Here is a 22289-nt window from a genome sequence, read left to right as displayed (position 1 = left end):
TCCCCTGAAGTAAGAAAGGTGGAGGTAACTGAAAAATAAGATCCTCAAGATCTTTCTGGGGTATGTCAGTCCCAGGTGGCAATAACTGGAGCAGACTGTTAAAACCCCACTGTAAGGCAAACTGAAACGGCCTCTATTCTGGTTGTAATTTGCAAAGGCTAATATGGGGACTAGACCCTTCTAGATAAAGAAGGGTAACATTTTCCCAATAGGTTTTTCTCCAATAGAATGGAGTATCAGGAATCTAGGTGTTGGATCTGATGATATTGTTTCCATTCTTGGCCTCTTTGTTGAAGTGATGGTGTCTGTTTCATTATCATTATTTTCTGGTAGGGACTGGGCCCCCCCCACCCCCAGAAGTGAAGTTTAGATTCTCAGGATTCATATTTTTTATTATTTTGATTTATTGCCCCGGACTCCCCACTCACCATGGAGCCCAAATGGGATACCCACTACCTAGCAAGCAATAAATGCACTTGGGAGTGGGACACCAGAGCTACCCAGACAGCATACCCACACTGCTGCCAGCCTGAATCCTGTCCCTGAGACAGGATTCAGGCTGGCAGAGATAGATTTTTCTCTTCTATTGGAACGGCTGTTGCATGTTCCAACAGAAGAGAAAAATTCTACTCCATGAGCCTTGCACAATCTCTCCAAGTCTAACTGATTAATAAATTTCTCATCATATACTTCTTCCTATTGTATCTGGGCAGATTTGCACACATTTTCAAATTTAACCCAAAGTTGTGACTTGTTTTCAACATTGCCCTTTACTTGTTAAGTAAGTTAACAGACCTACTACACTTAATGTCACTATTGCCAATGTGTACAACAATATCACCCTTTGTGCCCTTATAAGATATCTGCTCTAAAATGTCATCAACTTTTGGAAAACATCCTTGTGCTTAACCTGTTTTCAAATCACTCATATTAGTTTATACATAATTAATACCATACTTACTAAATGCCAGTATTTATAACCTGCTTCTGGATCGTGATTAAGAGGAGATGTTGCTCGACTTAAGGGCGGACTGGTTTTCAACGAGAAGTTAAGAGTTTCTAAAAATAAATATAAATAATGTTATACTGAAGATCATCTGAATCTGTCATAAAATAAATTAACATAGAAACTCTACATATATCGTAGTTTAAGACTAATTGCCAAAGCATTATTATTATTAATTATACAGTTGAAGGAAACCTCAGGCTTTTGCTATCCAGACAAAAAAAAACAAAAAAAAAAAACACATCAATAATAAATAATAATAAAAATAATGAATAAACAGTATTTCAGTAAAGAAGCAGTGTACTCTTTTAATGCGGGTATTGAAATTGTTCAATTGGGAAAAAATCACTTTTTGAGAAAAATAAATAAAATATACAACTAAACTATATATTATCATCATCAGCCATTTTCAATCCACTGCAGGATGAAGGCCTCTCCAGCACCTTTCCAGTTCCTTCTGTTTTGAGCACTGGCAATCCATTTACTACCCACAAACTCATGAATTTCATCTATCCATCTCCGCCTTTGTCTTCCATGTTTTCTTCTAGCTCCTCTTGGGTACCATTCTGTTATTTTCTTAGTCCATCTGTCATCATGTCTTCGAGCTATGTGTCCTGCCAAAGACCATTTTAGTTCTTTAGTTTTGATAAGAATGTCCTTTACTTGAGTTTGCTGCCTAATCCATGTGTTTCTCTTCTTATCTAAAAGTCTGATTCCCAATATAATTCGTTCCATTCTTCGCTGTGTAGTTCTCAGCTTCTCTTCCATTCTTTTGGTGAGTGCCCAAGTTTCACTTCCATAAGTCATGGTGGGGAGAATACATTGGTTCATTATTTTACGTTTCAGACAAACTGGGATATTGCTCTTCAGTATGTGACTATATTTCCTGAATGCTATCCATCCAAAACTTATTCTTCTCTTGACTTCCAGCCATTTATCATTATTACAGCTAATAACTTGTCCCAGATAAGTATATGACTCCACCTTTTCAATTACTGCTCCTTCAATCATTATTTCCCTTTCTGTGGCATACTTGTTCATCATTACTTTTGTTTTAGCCATATTCATCTTTAGTCCAAAATCCTTACTAACTGTGTGCATAACTGATTAAGATTTTCCTCTAATTCTTTGGGATCGTGGCTTATGACCACAATGTCATCTGCAAATCGTAAATGGTTTAGGTACTCTCCGTTCACATTGACTCCTTTCTGCGACCAGTCTAATCTTCTGAAAGCTTCCTCAAGGGCAGCAGTAAACAGCTTCGGAGATATCGTGTCTCCTTGTCGAACTCCTTTCTCGATTTTAAATTTCCTACTGTCTTTGTCTGGTCTAATAAAGGTGGTAGCACTCTCATATATTTTCTTCAAAATCATAATATATGGGGTATCTATGCCTTGTCTTTCCAGTGCCCGAAACATTGCCTTATGCTGTATGGAGTCAAATGCCTTTTCATAATCCACAAATGCCACGCATAATGGTGTTTTATATTCATTTGCTTTCTCCATTAGCTGTGATATTATGTGAAGGTGATCCATAGTTGAGAATCCTGTCCTAAAGCCAGCTTGCTCTTTCGGTTGATTCTCATCAAGTATTCTTTATAATCTGTTAGTAATGACCCTTGTGAACAACTTGTAGATGTGGGATAAAAAAGCTAATTTGTCTATAATTTCCAATTTCTGATTTTTCTCCTTTCTTATGCAGCAAAACTATGATTGCATTATTTCACTGATTAGGCGTCACACCTTTTCTAATGCACTTTGTGAAGAGCCTTGCCAGTTTTTGTATTATGTCTCTTCCTCCCAATTTTAACAACTCTACAGTAACTTCATCTTCCCCTGGGGCTTTCTGATTCTTCAATGCATGTTCTACCTCATCAGGAAGAATATTGGGTATGTCGCATGTGTTGCTCCTTTGCAATCCAACTTCCCCACTGCTGGCATCATTCCCTCGCTCCTTGTATAATTCTCTATAGTAATCTTCTGCTATTTGAATTATTATTATTATTATTTTTTTTGGTAGTTGTTGGCGCATCGGCTTCTGTGGCCATAATGCACTTCCCAAGGTTTTTATTTGAATTATGCCTTCTCTGCTGTTTATAAGTACACCATCGCTATTCTTCAGTTTCAGTATCATTTGTCTTTCTGTATTACTGCTCATGGCTGCTGATTTAAATCATTTGTTTTCCCTTAATGCTTGTTCTACTTTTCTTGTGTTAAATCTTCTTATGTCCTCTCTGAGTCTCTTTCTAATGGCTTTGTATAACTCAGTATACTCAATTTTCTCCCTGTCAGTGTTTTTCTTGCTCTTCATTTGTCGTCTTCGGTTCATCATGACAAGTGTTTCTTGACTAATTTTTTCTTCTTTGGATTTCCTTTTCCCTATAGGTTTCTTGGGCTTTATCACTTTCAGAAAGTTGTAATATTCCTTGTCGATATCTTGGTCCTGAGCAGTCTGCAGAAGCTCAAACTTGTTCTTAAGTTCCAGTAAATACTGCTTTTTCTCCTCCTCTGTTATCTCAAAGACCTTTGTATTATTTACTCGAGTCAGTTTTTTCCTTTCCTTTCCTACATCTATATCAAGTGTACATCTTACCATTCTGTGATCACTTCCAATATTTACCTTATTCAGGACAGTAACATCATTCACAATATATCTTCTGTTAGTGAGGATGAAGTCGATTTTATTAGTTGTTAATCCATTTGGACTCTTCCATGTCCACTTTCTGTTCACTCTTTTCTTGAAAAAAGTGTTCATTACTGACAGTCCTTGAGATTCTGCAAATTCCACAAGTCTTTCACCTCTTTTATTTCTTTCACCAATTCCAAAATTTCCTATAGTTCCTCTTTCTGCACTGTTTTGCCTTTTTCCAACCTTAGCATTGAAGTCCCCCATAATAATAGTGTAGTGGGTTTTCTGCTCATCTAGAAGACTCTCAATTTCGGTGTACATTTCTTCAACCTCTTCATCATCATGGCTCAATGTTGGTGCATAAATCATTATAACCTTTAGCTTGTATCTCTTAGAAATCTTGAGTATTAGTCTTGACGCCCTTGGTGATGTACTTTTGAATTCCAAAATGTTGTTTTTAAAATCTTTATGGACCAGAAACCCAATTCCACCTGCACGCCTTTCGCTGTTTCCATTGGTGTACAGCAGATTTCCACTTCATAAACTTATAAGTGATTCATTTCTTCTTCTTGTTTCAGCCAAACCGATGATATTCCAATTCACATTTTCTAATTCCTTTTCCAGCTCTAATATCCTGTCTTCACCGATCTTACGTTATAACAGGCCAAGTTCAGTTTCCGTGCATGGCAGCCTGGTCATACCCAGAGATTCTTAGCACCCTCTGCTTCCACTCTGATCCTCTCGCTGCCGTAAGAGGAAGAGTGAAAGCTGCTGGGGACTGAGGGCCATTTGCTTTGTTGTGCTGTCACATGCTGCAGGGTTTGGTCTTTTCCTCTTCACGCTGACCAGGCGTCTTGAAGAGTACCACTCTACACGTTCGTTGCCACCTAAGTGACGTAACAGGGCTTACCATTGAGGTGTGAATGAGTGGATTTTAGGGAGGCAGGCCAACCGGACTTCTCCTAAATCTTCTGTAATAGAGAGATATTGGATCCATCAGTGTTTTAGGCTGAGTGTCTGATAACACACAGGATACCTGTTCCCCTCTGTTCCCCAATTCACGTAGTAAATTTTCTACCTAAACTTCGAATTTCTCCAAGCTGTAAAGGTAATTTATTTTAGTACTTAACATCTTGCTTACTAAAAGAGAACTGCCTACAATTCAGTCAATACCATTCACCATAATTTAAATTTATGGCTACCAGTTCTGGAATAAATGTGAAAATTTCACCCCCATTCATTTTACTTTCTTCATCAGAGCCTCATATAATTCAATTAGGTCTCCTATACCTAGTTACCAAGCTGTAACCCACAATGGCTTCCTCATGTGGAAGCCATTTTGCCAAACTCACTAGGTGCTATAGACCCTTTCAAAAAGCTCAATGTCCCATTTTAGGTGGTCTCCATACTTGAACCCAGTATTCCAAGTGCAGTCTTACAATCGCCTTTCTATGACCTTCCTAACACTACAAGAAAATGTTCAATAAATGATTAGGACACCATAGGCTTTCCTTGCCACCTGTCTACACAGCTCAAAGAACTTCATGTCTGCCTGGATCATAACTCAAAAATTCCTTTCTTTTTCTACTATTTTTAATTCAACCCCACGATGTGCAAAACTGCTCTTCTTGGAGTAATGTTATTAGCAGATTCCCCTAGGATTCAATTATGTGCCCACTGTTGTTTTCTATATTTATTAATGATATTGATAAAGCATATCAGGCTTAAGGTCAAGGTTTGCAGATGATATGAAGCTTAGCGGGTGGGGGGGAGAGAGAGTTAATTACAGTAGAGTATGCTAATGCAACAAGATCTAGCAAATTAGGCAGATGGGTCGAGAAGTGAAAATTGAAATTTAATACCGATCAATGCAAGGTAATTCATATGGGGTGCAGTAATCCCAGATTAACGTATCAGGTGTTGTTTTATCACACTCAGAGCAGTGGAGAATGAAAAAGAACCTGGAGTTAATTGTGCAGTCAGATATAAATTCCTCTGAGCAGTGCAGACAGGCTGCCAGGACAGCTCATTGAGGTTTGTCAATGACATAGAGTTTTGCCATCAGGGATAAGGAAGTGATTATCCCATTGTATAAGGCAATTGGTAAGCTAAATCTTGAGTACTGCATACAGTCCTGGAAGCCTCATTTTAAGAAGGATGTGGATTTGTTGAAATGGGTGCAAAGAAGAGCAGAAAGATTGGTGAAGGGAGCAAAAAGGATACTCTTACCAGAAGAGACTTCAATTTTGCAAAACATCTGGAGACTAGGCAGCTGCAAGAAGATTTGATTGAGATGTTTAAGGCCTTGAACTGAGTAAGATCACTGCTGATAGAATCCTTCCTCTTGTTCAGACATGAGGGTGCATAAATTTCAGTGAGAGAAGGATGGTTGCTGGAAATTTTGGAACAAACAGGTAGGTAGTTTAAATTCAAGGAAGAACCTGATAAACTGTTAAAGAGGATGGACAGGTGAAATGAATACTTTCTTGCATAATCTGTCACTACTACTAATAATGAAAATAATAAGTTATTTTGGGATTGCTATTTCCTTGCATACTTCTGCATTAAAACAAATCTGCAACTATTATCACCATCAATGAAGCCAATAGAAGCAGTGCTTGGCACTGATCACTCTCCTAATCTTTATGTCATCTGCAAATTTTCAGATCATGTCCATATTCCACTAATCAGACAGACAAGCCTGTAGTTATTCACTTAGCTGTCAGAACTGTTTTATGTAATGGCAACACATTGGCACTTCTCCAATCAGCAGAATTTTCTCCCAAGTCCTAATTAACATTAATGTTTCAATGCACTCTCTCACTGTCTTTCTCAAGATCACTGGGTATAAGCCATCAAGTCAAGCAGTTTGACTTCCATTTATCCTCAAAGGTTTTTCTAATAAACAATCTTCTTTGATTTCAATATTGCTAATTTCACACTGCTCTCAACCTCAATCGCATAATGACTGTTCACTTCGAAGTGTCTTTTAGCTGTAAGGAAGCAAGCTTATTAGCACCAGCAAAAAAAAAAAAAAAAAAAAAAACCAACAAACCCTACACACTTCTACCATCCGTACTTTCCAAGAATTTGTCTAGTTCTTCCTTGAAATTATTCAAACCATTGACTTCCACAACAATAGATGGGAGCCTGCTACAACATTCAACCATGTGCTGACTTCTGCATCCTGCAACCATCCTTCCTCAAATTAAATAGTCTCAGCAAGAGGAAAAATGCTATTCACATTCAGCTTAATCCATTCAAGGCCTTAAACACTTCAGCAGATCACACCGCAGGTGCCTGGTCTCCAGAAGCTGCAATTCGCAGAACTAAAGCCTTTCAAGATAAGAGAACCCTTTCATTCCCTTCACCAATCTGGTTATCCTTCTCTGAATCTGCTCCAGCAAATCTACCTCTTTCCTAAAGTGAGGCCTACATACCTGTATACATATATATTACTCAAGGTTTGGCCTAACCATAGCCTTAAACAAAGGGATAACCACCTCTTTATCTCTGCTATCCAAGTTTCTCTATTACGTAGTTTCTGTAATTGATAAAACCTCATGGGCTGTTCTGGCAGCATGTCAGCACTGCTCAGAGAATTTCATATCTGACTGCATAATTACCCCCAGGTCTTTTTCATTTTTCACTACCCTGAGTGTAGTACCACACAGTTGACAAGTTACTCTGGGATTCCTGCTGCCCATATTCAGTACCTTGCATTTGCCATTATTAAACTTCAACTGACATTTCTTAGCTATTGACTCAATTTGCTTAGATCTTGTAGCAGTAGCTCACCATGATTACTGTCGTTAACCATCCTGCCAATCTTTGTATCATCTGCAAACTTAAGACATTAAGCCTGATATAACTTCATCAATATCATTGATTAATAGTGAAAACAACAATAGACCCAGCACTGAACCCTGGGGAACTCTGCTAATAACATTAGACCAAGAAGAGCAGTGCCCATTTATAACTACTCTCTGACCTCTTCCACTTAACCATCCCTTTATCCATAGCAGCAACTTGCCCTTAATACCACATTGCTCCAATTTGTACTGAAGTCTGTTATGTGCAACAGTATCAAAAACCTTCTTGAAATCCAAGTATATGATTTCAATATTATTTTTTACATCCAGTTCCTTGGTCATTGCATCACAGAAACCTATCAGAATGGACAAGACTGCTCCTTAACAAATCCATGCTGTGACTACAGTATAATTACATTCCTGTCCAAATGGTCCTGCATTTCTTTTTTAACCAGTGACTCCATTATTTTTCCTGGAACAGATGTTAAGCTAACAGATCTGTAATTACTCACAAATCCAAGGATGATCTCATTATTATGACTAAAATCTTGCTTACCTCCTTTGCTGCCCCTGTTAATATGATTCGACAGATCCCATCCACCTCAGGTGCCTTTTTAATGTTCAGCTTCAACAATTCCTCTTCCACTTTCCTTTCAGTTATCACAAAGCCATTCAGCCCCTCAATAGAGTTAAATAAACTGCTGACATCCCCTCCCCTAAAGAATTCCTCATTTGTGAATAAAGATGCAAAATACCCATTCATTTTTCAGCAATCTGAGCAGGGTCATCAACAGTTAACCTACTCATATCAAGTGGCCCAATGTGATTCAGTCCCTCTTTTTATTGTACATAGAAGTCTTTGCTACCTTTGTTTGCTAGAGACTTCTCATAATCTGTCTTAGCTTGCCTAACTTCCTTTGTGACTCGATTATAGGCTAATTTATATGCACCCCATGCACTTTTCTTCTCTGCCACTTGTCTCAATTTTCCTAGATCTTGTAGCAGTAGCTCACTATGATTACTGCCGTTAACCATCCCGCCAATCTTTGTATAATCTGCAAACTTAGATATTAAGCCTGATATAACTTCATCAATATCACCGATTAATATTGAAAACAACAATGGACCCATCTCTCATCCATTTAGGTCTAAGTCTTGAATAGTATTTCTTTTAGTACTGAAAGTCTAATAGCTTCTATGATTACCAACCTGAATGCTTCCCATTTAAAAGTTATTGTTGGTAATATCATCAGTTGGCCCCACTGCATAGAATTTAAAACTGTCTGAGACCACAGTAGTCACCCTTATAAAAGTGAAAGCCTTTTTCTTTACCTACCCATGGCAGTAGTTATGTCTTTAATTAAATTCCACACTAGTACACTGTGATTGCTGCCACCCATTGGATCTTTTACCTGCAGATTACTAATGCACAAAGAATCACTGCTGATAACCAGATCAAGAGTATTGCTTCCCCTTGTTGTTTCTCTAACATGCTGCTTTAGAAAACAGTCATCTAAGAAATCTACAAAAGTCTTGCTAGTGTGTGATAACCAACCCACAAATTCCAGTCAACATCTGGAAAGTTAAAATCACCCATTATAAGACATTCTGATTTACTGGTTCACTCTATTTCTCTGTACAGCTGTTTGGTATACTCATCACAGTTATTAGGCCTGTAATACACTCATACTGTCAATTATGTTTTCTCAGTGCTTATATCACACCAAACTGACTCAACATTGCACTCGTCATCCACATCAACTGGATGTACTGTCTTATAAGAGCATAACCTCTCCACTCCTCCTGTCCTTTCTGTATGCATTGTTCTCCCCATATTCAAATCCAGCATCACTTATGTCTGAGTGACACCATGTCTCCGCTATCTCTACATCTGCATTTGAAGACTTAAGCATTTCAAATTTATCAAATTTATTTACACTGCTCCTAGCATTAGTGTACATGCAAGTTTACATGGACATGTTCTTACTCCTAGTTACTCTTACACACAGCCCATGTGGTCACTTGTTCAATGATGACCCACAGCATGGGCCTGAAATCCCAACATGTTACTTTCCAGGCTGCTGCAATTTCCAACAGAAGCAATGCAAGGATCACCCTCACCTCTGCCCGAAGCTGTAGTTCGTTAGTCTGTGTACCCCCCCCAAGCTAGCAATTCTTCAGCCCACCTATCACTGCCTTGATATCATCAGCAAATATTCTTGCACCCCTTCTATTTAAGTGTATTCCATCCCTGTAAAAAAGTCTCTCTTGTGTAAACAAGCACAGACCACACCAAGAAAATTTCTACCCCACTAGATTTGAACATTCTCTCCAAGGCTGAATTGATTGACAAGGCTCTCAACATATACTCCTTCCTATTGTTCACAACAGCAGATGGAAGTTTTTTTCCCAACAATCAACTACCTGCTGACTGAAGGAAAACTTCCACACATCTATCCTGCAACCATCTGTATTCAATTTGAATTTGAATTTATGCCCTTCTTGTGTCTGAGCAAGAGGAAGGATGCCATCAGTATTGAGCTTACTATTATTATTATTATTAGCTTTATGGTGCAAGGAAGCCTGAGGCTTATACTGCACCAGCCAAAAAAATTCCCGAGCTACCCTAAGAGAGAGAGAGAGAGAGACAGAGAGAGAGGGTCAAAAGGGAATCACCAAGAAAGAGAAGAATGATGATATCCAGCTCAGAACCCTGGGTGTGCCAAGCCCATACTCACCAGATGTGAGCTTATTCATTCAAAGCCATAAACAGTTCAGTCAAATCACATCACAAGTGTCTAGTCTCCATATCTGGTAATTTCAGAACTGGAGCCTTTCTTGATAAGGGCACTCTTTTGTTCTCCTCACCAAAGGCTTCCAGACCTGTCTGTTGTGACCAAGGTGTGGCCTAACTACTGCCTTATATAGAATGGGATAATCACCTCTTTATCCCTGCAAGCAAAGTTCCTGTATATCATTGACAAAAACCCCTTGCAAGCTGTCTTGGCAGCCTGTCTGCACTGCTCAGAGAATTCATATCTGACTGCACAATTACCCCCAGGTATTTCCATCTTCCACCAACCTGAGTGTAATACAATACAGTTGAAATAAGATACGTGTAAATCCAGTAAAATAGTTTATTTGGAGATATTGCTTCATGCATCAGTTGTTGGGAAGATCATAGTGTCTATGGTCAACAGTACATTTGAGATTCATCTTGAGAGGTATGATATCCAATTGGATTCCAACATGGCTCTTGCTTAATCAATCTGATAAATTATTACGGAATGTTTGAAAAGGAACTGGATGCAGAAAACAATTTTGACATTATACACTTAGACTTCAGAAAATAATTTAACAAAGTCATATGGCAAGGTGAAGGGGTTTTCTGTGCAAGTTGGAGCATATTGGAATTGCAGAAAATTTGAGTCTCATATTTTGTTAAACTTGTAATGTTGATATCATTTATTATAAAGTCAATGAATAATGTTACACATAGTCACTATGTTAGGCACTTGCTGTTTGTGCATCTAATGATTAAAGAAACTGAAATGTGTTAAATGTGAACTGATTTAATGTTTGTATGAACTGTAGAGTGTAAAGGAACCTGAAATGTAAGATAATCTTTTTAGGTAAAAGATGATAAAATTGAGAGCAGGCAAATATATTTATTATTGTGCATTCACATGCATACAAACAATACTAAGATATGTTCGACTATGGCACAATTTCATTTTTGTCACTAAACTGTAGAAAGCAACAGGTCATATGATTAAAACATAAGGGTTATTTTTTTTATAATTATAAAAAAACTGGAATTGCCAGAATTATTGAAAGTAATAGGTGGTGGTATGGAAGTTTAATGCTACTAGGTCAAAATTCAGTTTTTTCTATATTGTTTCAAAATGATAAAACAGCTGAATTCTTTTTAAATAGGTAAATTCTGATAAAACTGCATCACCAATAGCATAATTTAAGGCAGTCACATGATTAGAATAAGTATTGATTATATGCAAAAATATCAGCAACACAGAAGCCTATGGCAGATATAAGCTAGTCTGTAATCAAGTCACAAAAGGCAGGTGAAGGCAGATTGCGAGAAATATTTGGCAAAGGATGCTAAGAAAAACAGCAAGGATTTCTTTACTTATATAAACTCTAAAAGGAAGGGGATGAATCAGATTGGTCCACTTGATATCGATGGTTCGACTGTTGATGATCCTGCTCAGATAGCAAACAAACTCAACGAGTATTTTGCTTCTACATTCACACATGAGGAGTTAAGGATTGGAAATGCCAAAAGGTTATCAAATTGTAGGAGGGTGCTTAATGATTTTGTAATAACTGAGAGCTAAGTGGAGGAGAAATTGTTGAAGTTAAACATAAGAAAGGTACCTGCAGTGGATGGGATCTATCCAGTTATATTAAAGGGGGTGGCAAAGGAACTAAGCAAACCCTTAGCCATAATTATGAGAGTACCCTTGGACTCAGGGAAGGTCCCCATGGACTGGAGATGTGCAAATGTATCCCCAATTCACAAAGGGGGAACGAAGGGTGACATGAGTAATTACAAACCAGTTAGTTTAACTTCTGTTCCGAGTAAAATAATGGAGTCACTGGTTAAAGATGCATTGCAGGATCATCTAGACAAGACTGCAGCAATAATTCAGACACAGCATGGGTTTGTTAAGGGAAAGTCTTGTCTGATAAATTTGATTGGATATTTATAATGTGGTTACAAAGGAACAGGATGCAAAAAATAATTTTGATATCATATACTTGGATTTCAGGCAAGCTTTTGACACTGTTACGCACGGAAGACTACTGTACAAACTGGAGCAGAATGGTATTAAGGGTAAGTTGCTACAATGGATAAAAGGATGGTTGAGTGAGAGAAGGTAGAGGTTGGTAATCAATGGGAACTGGACTGATGTTATTAGTGGAGTCTCACAGGGTTCAGTGTTGGGTCCACTGTTGTTCTGTATATTTATCAATGATATTGATGAAGGTACAAAGGGTACTAGGAACGTTTTGCAATACAGCTTTGTTTGTTTAATTTTTTCAAAGTAATTTCCTCTACATTCAATACACGTCTCCATCCTCCGAAACCAATCTTTAAACCAGTTCTGCCAAGTTTCACTAGGGAGTAAAGCACACTCGTCCCAAGCCCGTAGAAGGTCCTCATCACTGGAAAACCGCCTCCCTTTTAGCTTCATTTTCACATGCGGGAACAGTGCAAAGTCGCAGGGAGCAAGGTCTGGACTGTAGGGAGGGTGCTCAAGAAGTTTCAGTCCTGTCGTGGTCAAATATTCGGTGCAGGCTTTGGCGCGGTGAGCTGGAGCATTTTCGTGATGGAGGTACCAGGTGTCTGTCCATTCTTGACTTTGGCCGCAGGTTCTTCATAGATCCAATGACTTTAGGCAGGCATTGTTCAGTATACCACTTAGCTGTGACTGTCTTCTGCGTGTCCAAAACGACACGTTCCACAATTCCACTCGATTTGAAAAATACAGCTATCATTTTCTTCTTTACAGATTGGGATTTTCTGACAATTACGGGTGTGTCGTCATCATCAAAGACCCAAACTTTGTTTTGAGCCTTGGTCGGCAGATCGTAATAGTACAGCCAAGTCTCGTCACCTGTCACGATGTTGTTTACATACCGAGATTGTCCCTTATCAAACTTTTTTAACATCTCCCGGCACCAAGTCACACGTCGTGTCATCTGCTCTTCAGTCAGTTGATGCGGCACCCAGAGAGAACAAAGTTTCTTCACGTGCAAATGATCTTGCAGAATTGAACAAATTGCTGGTGCATTTAGGCCCAAAGTATCCTCTATCTGTTGGTAGGTCAGTCGCCTGTTTTCGTCAAGCATTTTCCTCACAGCAGTAATGTTTTTCTCCGTAACTGACGTTCGTGGCCTTCCCGGCCTCTCAGAATCCTCCAGAGTGAAATTTCCCCTTTGGAATTCTCTATACCACCTGAATATCGTTGTACGATGTGGACAATCATCATCTAGTGCAAGAGTCATTTCTTCTAAGCACTGGTCTATGGTTAAACCACGCACAAAATTATACTGCAAAACTGTCCTTATCTCATTTCGTGACCACGATGCCATCGCAAGCACTTTACACTCTCACTACTAATGAATAACTGAGCCCATCGACTTGGCACGGCGGCTACTATGCACGTATGAACATGTCTCAACATGCAGCAACAAGCAGCTTCCTGTGATTCATTGTTGTGTCATATTGCAAAACTTTCCTAGTACCCTTTGTATATCAGGCTTATGTTGAAGTTTGCAGATGATACAAAGGTTGGCAGGGTTGTTAATGACAGTAATGGCAGTGTGCTATTGCAACAGGATCTAGAAAATTTGGGATGATGGGCTGAGAAGTGGCAACTGAAGTTTAACATTCACAAATGCAAAGTACTGCATATGGGTAGAAGTAACCCCAGAGGAATGTACCAACTGTGTGGTACTACACTTAGGGTGGTAGAAAATGAAAAAGACCTGGGAGTAATTGTTATTGTTATTTGTTTTTTTTTTAGGAGCATTAGCAACTAAGCCATATTGCTCTGGGAATATGTGGTGGTGGTCATTCCCTGATCTTTCCGCATCCTCCTTATTTGGTGGTGATGGGCTCGAACCACGGTCTAATCAAGAAGCGTGTGCTCTGCTGCTCCTTTCCATCTGGCTACAGAGGCACCCGGGAGTAACTGTGCAGTCAGATATGAAGTTTTCTGAACAATGTAGACAGGCTGCAAGAGCAGGTCATGGTGGTTTTGTCAATGATAAACAGGAATTTTGCTAGCAGGGAAAAGGAGGTGATTGTCTCTCTAAATAAGTCAATGGTCAGGCCACGCCTTGAGTACTACATACAGGTCTGGAGGCCTTATTTTAGGAAGGATGTAGATTTCCTCGAGCGTATACAGAGAAGGGCAACAAGATTGGTGAGGGGAATGAAGGGATCCTTTTACCAAGAGAGGCTTAAGTTCTGCAAATTGCAGTGGCTGGAGACTAGGCACCTGAAAGGTGATCTGATTGAGGTGTATAAGGCCTTGAATGGGTTGAGCATGTTGAATTCTGATGGGATTCTTCCACTTGTTCAGATTATGAACCTAAGGGGGCATAAATTCAAATTGAGGAAAGACAGCCATAGAATAGATGTGCGGAAATTTTCCTTTAGACAGTGGGTGATTAATTGCTAGAACAAACTTCTATCTGTCATTGTGGAAGTTGATAAGTTAAATACATTTAGGGAGGAACTGGACAAACATTTAGAGGGAATGGTTGTGTGAATTTTTTTTTTTTTTTTTTGGCTGATGCTACATAAGTTCATATGCTTGCTTTCTTGCATCACATGCCACAATTACTATAAGTATGCTTTTTGTTAACTAAATGACCAGAAAATATTGCCATTCTCATCCGTAATTACCATAGAATGAAAGTTGTTAACATTAAGACAAATGTGAACTTGAAATGGCAGATTGGTCCAATTAGTAGAGTGCTTGCTTAAGAAATAAAGATTATGGATTCAAATCCTGCTTCCAGGATTTGAATCCATAGGTATAGGTGTTGAGACTGTCCAATATTTTTTAACATGAGATATAAATGTGCAATATGATTTCAACAACTGAATTATCTTAAAAACTAAATTATGTCCTTTACGTTTTCACAGACATTCTCTCAGATATGCCAGATAAGCTGTACTTGCCACCTGGGAGTGTAAAACGCTGATGGAACTGATATTCGGGTGACATTCAAGTCAAGTGGGCCCAATTTCGGCGAAGTCTGGATGGTCTGTGACAGCCAAATCCTCTGTTTGCACCTTCACAATGGTGGGACTGTTAGTAATCTTGGGTATAACCTCCATGCGCAAGAACACTGTGGGTGACCACCCAGGTGTGAACCAATGTAAGCAGAGGTTGTGGTGTGGGCGTATGCAGGAATGCCACACCCCTCTGTGTTACCAGGCAATACTAGGTACTAGATGACTCTCATCAACTGGTGCAATACACCACTTTACTTATTGGAGGCTTGAAATGGTGGTTTGTTTGTTATTTGGTTTTTAGGAGCATTAGCAACTAAGGCCATATTGCTCCGGGGATATGTAGTGGTCATTCCCTGACCTTTCCGCATCCTCCGTATTTGGTGGTCACAGGCTTGAACTCCGGTCTAATCAAGAACCATGTAATGCACTGCTATGCACTGTTGCTCCTGCACTGCTGCTCCTGCCCACCTGGCTACGGAGGTGGCTGAAATGGTGGAACCCATATTTAGTCTCCAGAGCTAAGTTCCGGTCAACACTTCCCCATCTCTACCATCATGCAGTATGATTGATCACTTTGAGGTTATGATGAACATCATGGCAAGATCCGATCTTGCTTACATTTCGAGGGTACAGTTCTAAAACATTGTTTGCACGCCGGTCGCTAGTTAGTACACCGGACCGAACCTATTGGTAACTCTTTAGGAGGCTTCCGGATCAGCCAGTGTATAACCTTGCTACCTCTACTCTGCCAGATAGTGACTGGAGGAAATCCTAGTAGTGTGTATGTGGAGGGGGGTATTGTCGAGCCCACGTTATGTCAAGGATCTGGGTATATTCTTACCATGTGTATGCCATATACAAAAAATTTATTACTTCATACAGCATGTTCCCCCCCACTTTTTCTTACTATTGAATACACCATGAATTGACAAACTAATAGAGTAAGCTTATCTGTGAAAAGATCTAAACCTCCGAAACACTTCCTAATTCATTTCACAAATATACATGGTCTCAATTATAATCTCAACGACATTCATTTCCACTTGCAGTCTGCCAAACCCCATGTACTTTTTCTGACAGAATATCAGTTATCGGTTGATTCAACTACTGCTCATCTCAAGTTACCCAAATTATTCACTGTATGATTCTTTTGCCTCAAGATGGTACTTGTGCATATGTTCATTCTGATATTCCCTGTCAGAGACTTGGTAATTTGGAATCTCCTCTGGCTCAAAATCTCTCTACCTCATTGTGTCCAATTCATCTGTCATCTCTACCGTTCTCCCAACTCCACTAATCACTTGGAGCTCTTTGACTTCCTCTCTTTGCAACTTTACTTTCTCCAGTCTTGAACATTCCTAATGGTGAGGTAATTTTCCTTGGTGATATTAATGTTCTCCAGCTGCCTTCAAATTTCTAGTCACACAGACACAGGTGGTCGTGAGGCTGAGGCTTTTGCAATTACTAATGACCTTGCACAGATTGTTCATTTACCTACAAGAATACTGGACAATCCTAACCATACAACCAACACGCTTGATCTTTTTCTCACAAACAACCCTTCTAAGTACACGGTCGAAGTGATTGGTCTTTTAGGAACCACAGATCACAATTTGCTAATTGTCTCTTTTCCAATGGAGCCTTTATCTCATGGCTATTCCCAATCTCGTATTGTTTGGCCTTACAGGAATGCAAAATGGGATGACCTGCGAGATTTCTTTTCTTATTTTCCTTGGTCGGATTACTGTTTCAAAATTTCTGATGTCAATGTTTGCTCAGATCGTGTCACTGAAATCATTCTTGTAGGAATGGAATCCTTTATTCCACACTCCACTTTAAAATCTCGTCCTTTATCTAAACCTTGGTTTTCCAATAAATGTGCTAAGGCTGTTCAAGAAAAGAATATTGCATATCGTAATTTGCTTGTTTCCAATTCTTCAGTTTCATTTTCTGCCTACACCAGAGCTCACAACAATTGTAAAGCAGTTATTAATCAGTTCAAACTAGATTTTGAACAAGCTAAGAGTAGAAAACTTGCTTCTTGCCCTAATGGTAGACGAGCATTCTGGTCTCTTGCTAAAGCTATTGGCTGCAACATTTGCCCATCTCTGCTCCCACCTCTATCAAAACGAGATGTTTCCATTGTCACTTGAGCCAAGGATAAAGCTGACCTGCTAGCATCCGATTTTTCTTCCAACTCAGGTATTAAGGATCTTAGTAAAAAAACATCCCACCATTTCCAGCATGCTCTATTCAATGCCTTCTGTGGTCTTCCGTTAAAGGGTTGTCAGAAGTATTTTGACGAATCTTGATGCTGAAAAAAGCTCCATGTCCTGATGGTATTTCTCCACTTGTTCTCAAAACCTGTGCTTCTGAACTCACTCCTGTTTTTTGCTGCCTTTTTCACTTTCTTATTCCAATGGTGTTTTTCCTTCTGATTGGAAATCCAGCCAGTTCCTAAAAAGGGTGACAAATCCCTCCCATCCAATTATTTCTACTCTTTCTAAAGTAATGGAGAAATCAATTAACCACCAACTCTTAAACTACCTAGAAACCTTCAATCTGATCAACGATTGCCAGTATGATTTCCGTCAGTGTTGATCCACTGGTGATATTCTGGCTTATGTTACCCATTTATGGAAAAATTCTATGGAAACGTTTGGTGAAACACAAGCAGTTGCTCTTGACATCTCAGAGGCTTTCAATTGTGTTTGGCATAAAGGTCTTCTAAACAAGCTTCCATCTTATGGTTTGCCAAATGTTGTTTTGTAATTGGTTATCCAGTTTTCTCTCTAATCACTCACTGTTGTTGTTGTTATTTGGTTTTTAGGAACATTAGCAACTAAGACCATATTGTTCCGTGGATATGCGTTGGTCATTCCCTGACCTTTCCGCATCTTCCGTATTTGGTGGTCACGGGCTTGAACCCCGGTCTAATCAAGAAGTATGTGCTACGCACTGCTGCTCCTGCCCACCTGGCTATGGAGGCGCCATCGCTCACTGAGGGTGATGGTAGACAGCTCTCTGTCTTCTAACTTCTCCAGTAATGCTGGTGTCCCCCAAGGTTCAGTTCTTTTCCTGTTGTATATGAATGATCTTCCATTTACTGGAAATCCTATCCACAGTTTTGCCGATGATAGCACATTGCATTCCACTTTCCATTTTGAGAAACCTTGCCCTGCTCAATCAGCTTCAAATTCTCAAATATCTGCTACTAATTTCTTAAATGCTGATCTCCAGGTAATCCTCCAGTGGGGCAAAGACAACTTAGTTGATTTCAATCCTTCTAAAACTCAGTCTTGTCTTATATCTTGCAAAAAGGATTCTTCTGCTCCTATGCTTATCTTTGGTGACACTGATTTCTAGGCAAAATGATATATCTCTTTTGGGGATTACTCTGACTTCTAGTCTCTCTTGGTACAAGCACATTACAAATATTGCTTCCTCTACATCTAAAAAACTTGGATTTCTCTTTCGCTTTCACTTTTCTTCCAAACAGCTGTTCACTCTGTAAAAATCGCAAATCCACCCTACCATAGAATATTGTAATGGGGCACCATTCCCACATCTGGGAATGGTGCCCCAAAACCTCTCTCAGGCTTCTAGATTCCATTCAGAAGAGGGCAATTAGGTTAATTAATGACTCATCTCTAACAGAGTCTCTCCACTCTGTCTCATAGACGTACTGTTTCTGCTGCATGCCTTTTCTACAGATACTTCCATGGGCACTGTTACTCTGAATTGACTTTATAATTCCTGCTCCTTCTTTCAAAACAGTCTGAACACGTGCCTCCCCCAGCCAACATCTGTCCAACTTCAAACTCACAGAACCAACTTTTTATCTTCCTCGTTTATTCATTCAACTGCTGTTTTCATGGAACAACTTTCCTTCATACGTATTTCCTGAAAATTACAGTCTACAGAAGTTCAAGTCTAATGTCAACAAATATCTTCTATCTTCTTTCGTCTTCTCAACCTCCAACCCAAGCACGGTACTAAGTACTATAGGTTCTATTACTTTTCCTGTTTGGGGTTCTCATAATTAAAAAAAAAAAAAAAAAAAGGATAAGTTCTTGATTATATGCAAAAATATGTATGCTTTTTGTTAATTAAATGATCAGAAAATATTGCCATTCTCATCCCTAATTACCATAGAATGACAGTTGCTAACATTAAAACAAATGTGAACTTGCAGTGGCATTTTGGTCCAATGGGTAAAGTGCTTGCTTAAGAAATAAAGGTTATGGGTTCAAATCCTGCTTCCAGTATAGGTGCTAAGACTGTCCAATATTTTTTAACATGAGATATAAATGGTGCAATATGATTTCAACAACTGAATTATCTTTAAACTAAATTCACACTACTGTACTATTGAATACTGCACTGAGAACTGTTACTGAATGTCTTGCAAAATGAATATTTTAAAATTTTAAATGCTGTAAATATATGGTAACAATGAGATAAAGTCCAGGAATTATAAAAAACATAAAGATACTATTATTAATGAAAATTATTAATGAAACGTAATGCATAATATTAAAACCTGTGGTGCTTTTTTTTAAAGTTCGTTCAGAGTGGTTCCCCTCTGCCTTTATACAGCTGACTACCCTCAGAGAAATATTCAAAAAAGTGACAGATTTATGATGTTAAAATTAAATTAAATTAAATTTTCTGTTTATACTCCAGCACAACAACCAAGTCAGTAGAGTTTACAATAAATCGTTCTATTTTATTACAATTTATGGATCAGTTACAGAGTTGATGTTTTCGAAAGCTATCTTGATTGCATATAGTTCAGCTGAATAAATACTACATTCAACTGACAGATAGAGAATTCTACTATTCCCACTGCTGTTTCCACCTTTGATCCATTGGTGTATATTTCATAATACTGAACTTTGGCATATCTAAAAACACCGCTGGTCCAAAGGACTATCCTGAGTGCACTTTGATAAATAGTGCTAATCTATATAATAGCATTTTTTTCCTAGTGCAGTCACACAGAGGGGAACCATAATCTAACTGAGGCCTGATTAGCACATAATATAGATGAAGCAAAATATACCTATTAACACCCACATCATAGCAGAAACTGCTCTGAGAATATTCAGTTTCTTTAAAACATGAAGTTTGCAAGTATGTTATATGCTCCTGGAAGTTTAGTTTATTGTTGAGTATTAAACCAAGAAAATGGATATTGTTAGTAAATGGAGTAATGTAATTTTTCAAACATAATTAAGATTTGGGATGGAGTCAGTTTTTTTTACAGAAGTGGATAACAGAAAACATTTTTCCAGAAAGTTAATATTCATTCTTACACATTCAGAGTTCTTTTATGTTTTGCGAGACTTCAAACTGTATAGTGTTCAGAATGATAGAAACAGTTACTAGTATACACATAGATATGTTTCTTTGTATTAGGAATATCTTGAATTGTGTTATATCGTTTGACTGCAAAGTGTTCTCCAAGGATCATTCAATAATGATTCTTGGGGAACATTATTCTTGAACATTAAGAGTGATTGAAATCATGATTAGGAGGGTCAGATGACCCAACAGCCCTAGGATGTGTAGATCTTAGAGAACACTGAATGCTATGTAGTGTCAAATGTTTTTTATATGTCCAAACTTATCACGACTAAATATTCATTCCTATGAAATACATTACAAATGTTCATTTCGGCTCTAATTCATTAGGTCTGGTGAGGATCTGTTTCATCAAAAGCCATATTAATTTATCAAAATCAATAAATCCTTAAATGCTGATCTCCAGATAATTTTCCAGTGGGAAAAAGATAACTTAGTTGATTTCAATCCTTCTAAAACTCAGTCCTGACTCGCAAAAGGAATTCTTCTGCTCCTACCAAGCTTATCTTCGATGATAATTCGATTTCTAGGCATATATTTCTATTGGGGATTACCTTGACTTCTAATCTCTCTTGGCATACGCATATTACAAATACTGCTTCCTCTGCATCTAAAAAAACTCTTGGCATTATTTTTCTTCCAAACAGCTGTTCACTCTGTACAAATCACAAATCTGCCCTACCATGGAATATTGTTACTACATCTGGGGCAGTGCTACTAAAACCTTTCTCAGACATCTAAATTCCATTCAAAAAAGAGGGCAGTTCGGTTAATTAATGACTCATATCTAACACTGTCATAGACATTTTGATTCTGCTGCATGCCTTTTCTAGAAATACTTCCATGGGCACTTTTCTTCTGAATCAGCTTCTATAATTCTCTCTCTCTCTCTCTCTTTCCCAAAGCAGTATGAACACAGGCAACAACCAGTCAACATCCTTTTACTGTCCAACTTCAAACTCACAGAACCAACTTTTCTCCTTGCTCAGTTATTCATTCAACTTTTGTTTTCTGGAACAACCTTCCTTCATACGTATTTCCTGAAAATTACAATCTGCAGAAGTTCAAGTCTAATGTCAACAAATATCTTCTTTCATCTTCCCAACCTTCAAACCATTTTTTTTAGGATTTTACTTAACAGATTTGGTAAGAAAAATAGGCTGGTAATTATGAGGAGATGACCGGTCTTTTTCTGGTTTGGAAATAGATAGGATAATTGAATGACTCCAGGAAAGGGGATAATAAAGTGGATGTTTTATTTAGGGATTCTTTTAATTCAGATATTGTAAAAGTTATGTGTGTGTGTGTGTGAGAGAGAGAGAGAGAGAGAGAGAGAGAGAGAGAGAGAGAGAGAGAGAGAGAGAGAGAGAGAGAGAGAGAGAGAGAGAGAGAGAGACTTGTATTAAGTTTTATTCTATATTTTTCTGCAGTTGCTGACACTGAAAAGTTTCAGCTAAGGCACTATCTCACTTGAGCTGATTAGTGTCTATCGATTCCAATTTAGTCAGAGGATTTTAAGAAATTGCTGAATTTTTTTCCAGATCTAAACCCAATATTTATTTATTTTATTATGGAGAAGTAAAATTTAATTCAGGACAGTCTTTTTTACTTTGCATCTGATCTGTCAGGCTATCACTTCAAGTTTCTTTATAGTTTATGAGGTTGGACTAGAAGAATATCTGCCAAAAGTGTTTCATGTTGT

General features: G+C 38.4%; 1 protein-coding gene across 2 annotated transcripts in view; it reads right to left on the bottom strand.

Moving 5' to 3' along the window:
• The window catches only part of LOC150080687 (plexin-A2-like), a 1379917-nt gene that overhangs the window by 107749 nt on the left and 1249879 nt on the right, over nucleotides 1-22289 (bottom strand). For both annotated transcript variants that reach the window (XM_090381876.1, XM_090381877.1), the window contains one exon: nucleotides 962-1059. In XM_090381876.1, coding sequence (XP_090238002.1) covers nucleotides 962-1059 — 98 coding nt within the window. The remainder of the gene's footprint in view (nucleotides 1-961; nucleotides 1060-22289) is intronic.

This window comes from Mastigoproctus giganteus, chromosome 9, assembly GCF_048544385.1.
Source record: "Mastigoproctus giganteus isolate SK-2022 chromosome 9, ASM4854438v1, whole genome shotgun sequence".
Taxonomy (NCBI): domain Eukaryota; kingdom Metazoa; phylum Arthropoda; class Arachnida; order Uropygi; family Thelyphonidae; genus Mastigoproctus; species Mastigoproctus giganteus.
This window is presented reverse-complemented; position numbering and strand designations above follow the sequence as displayed.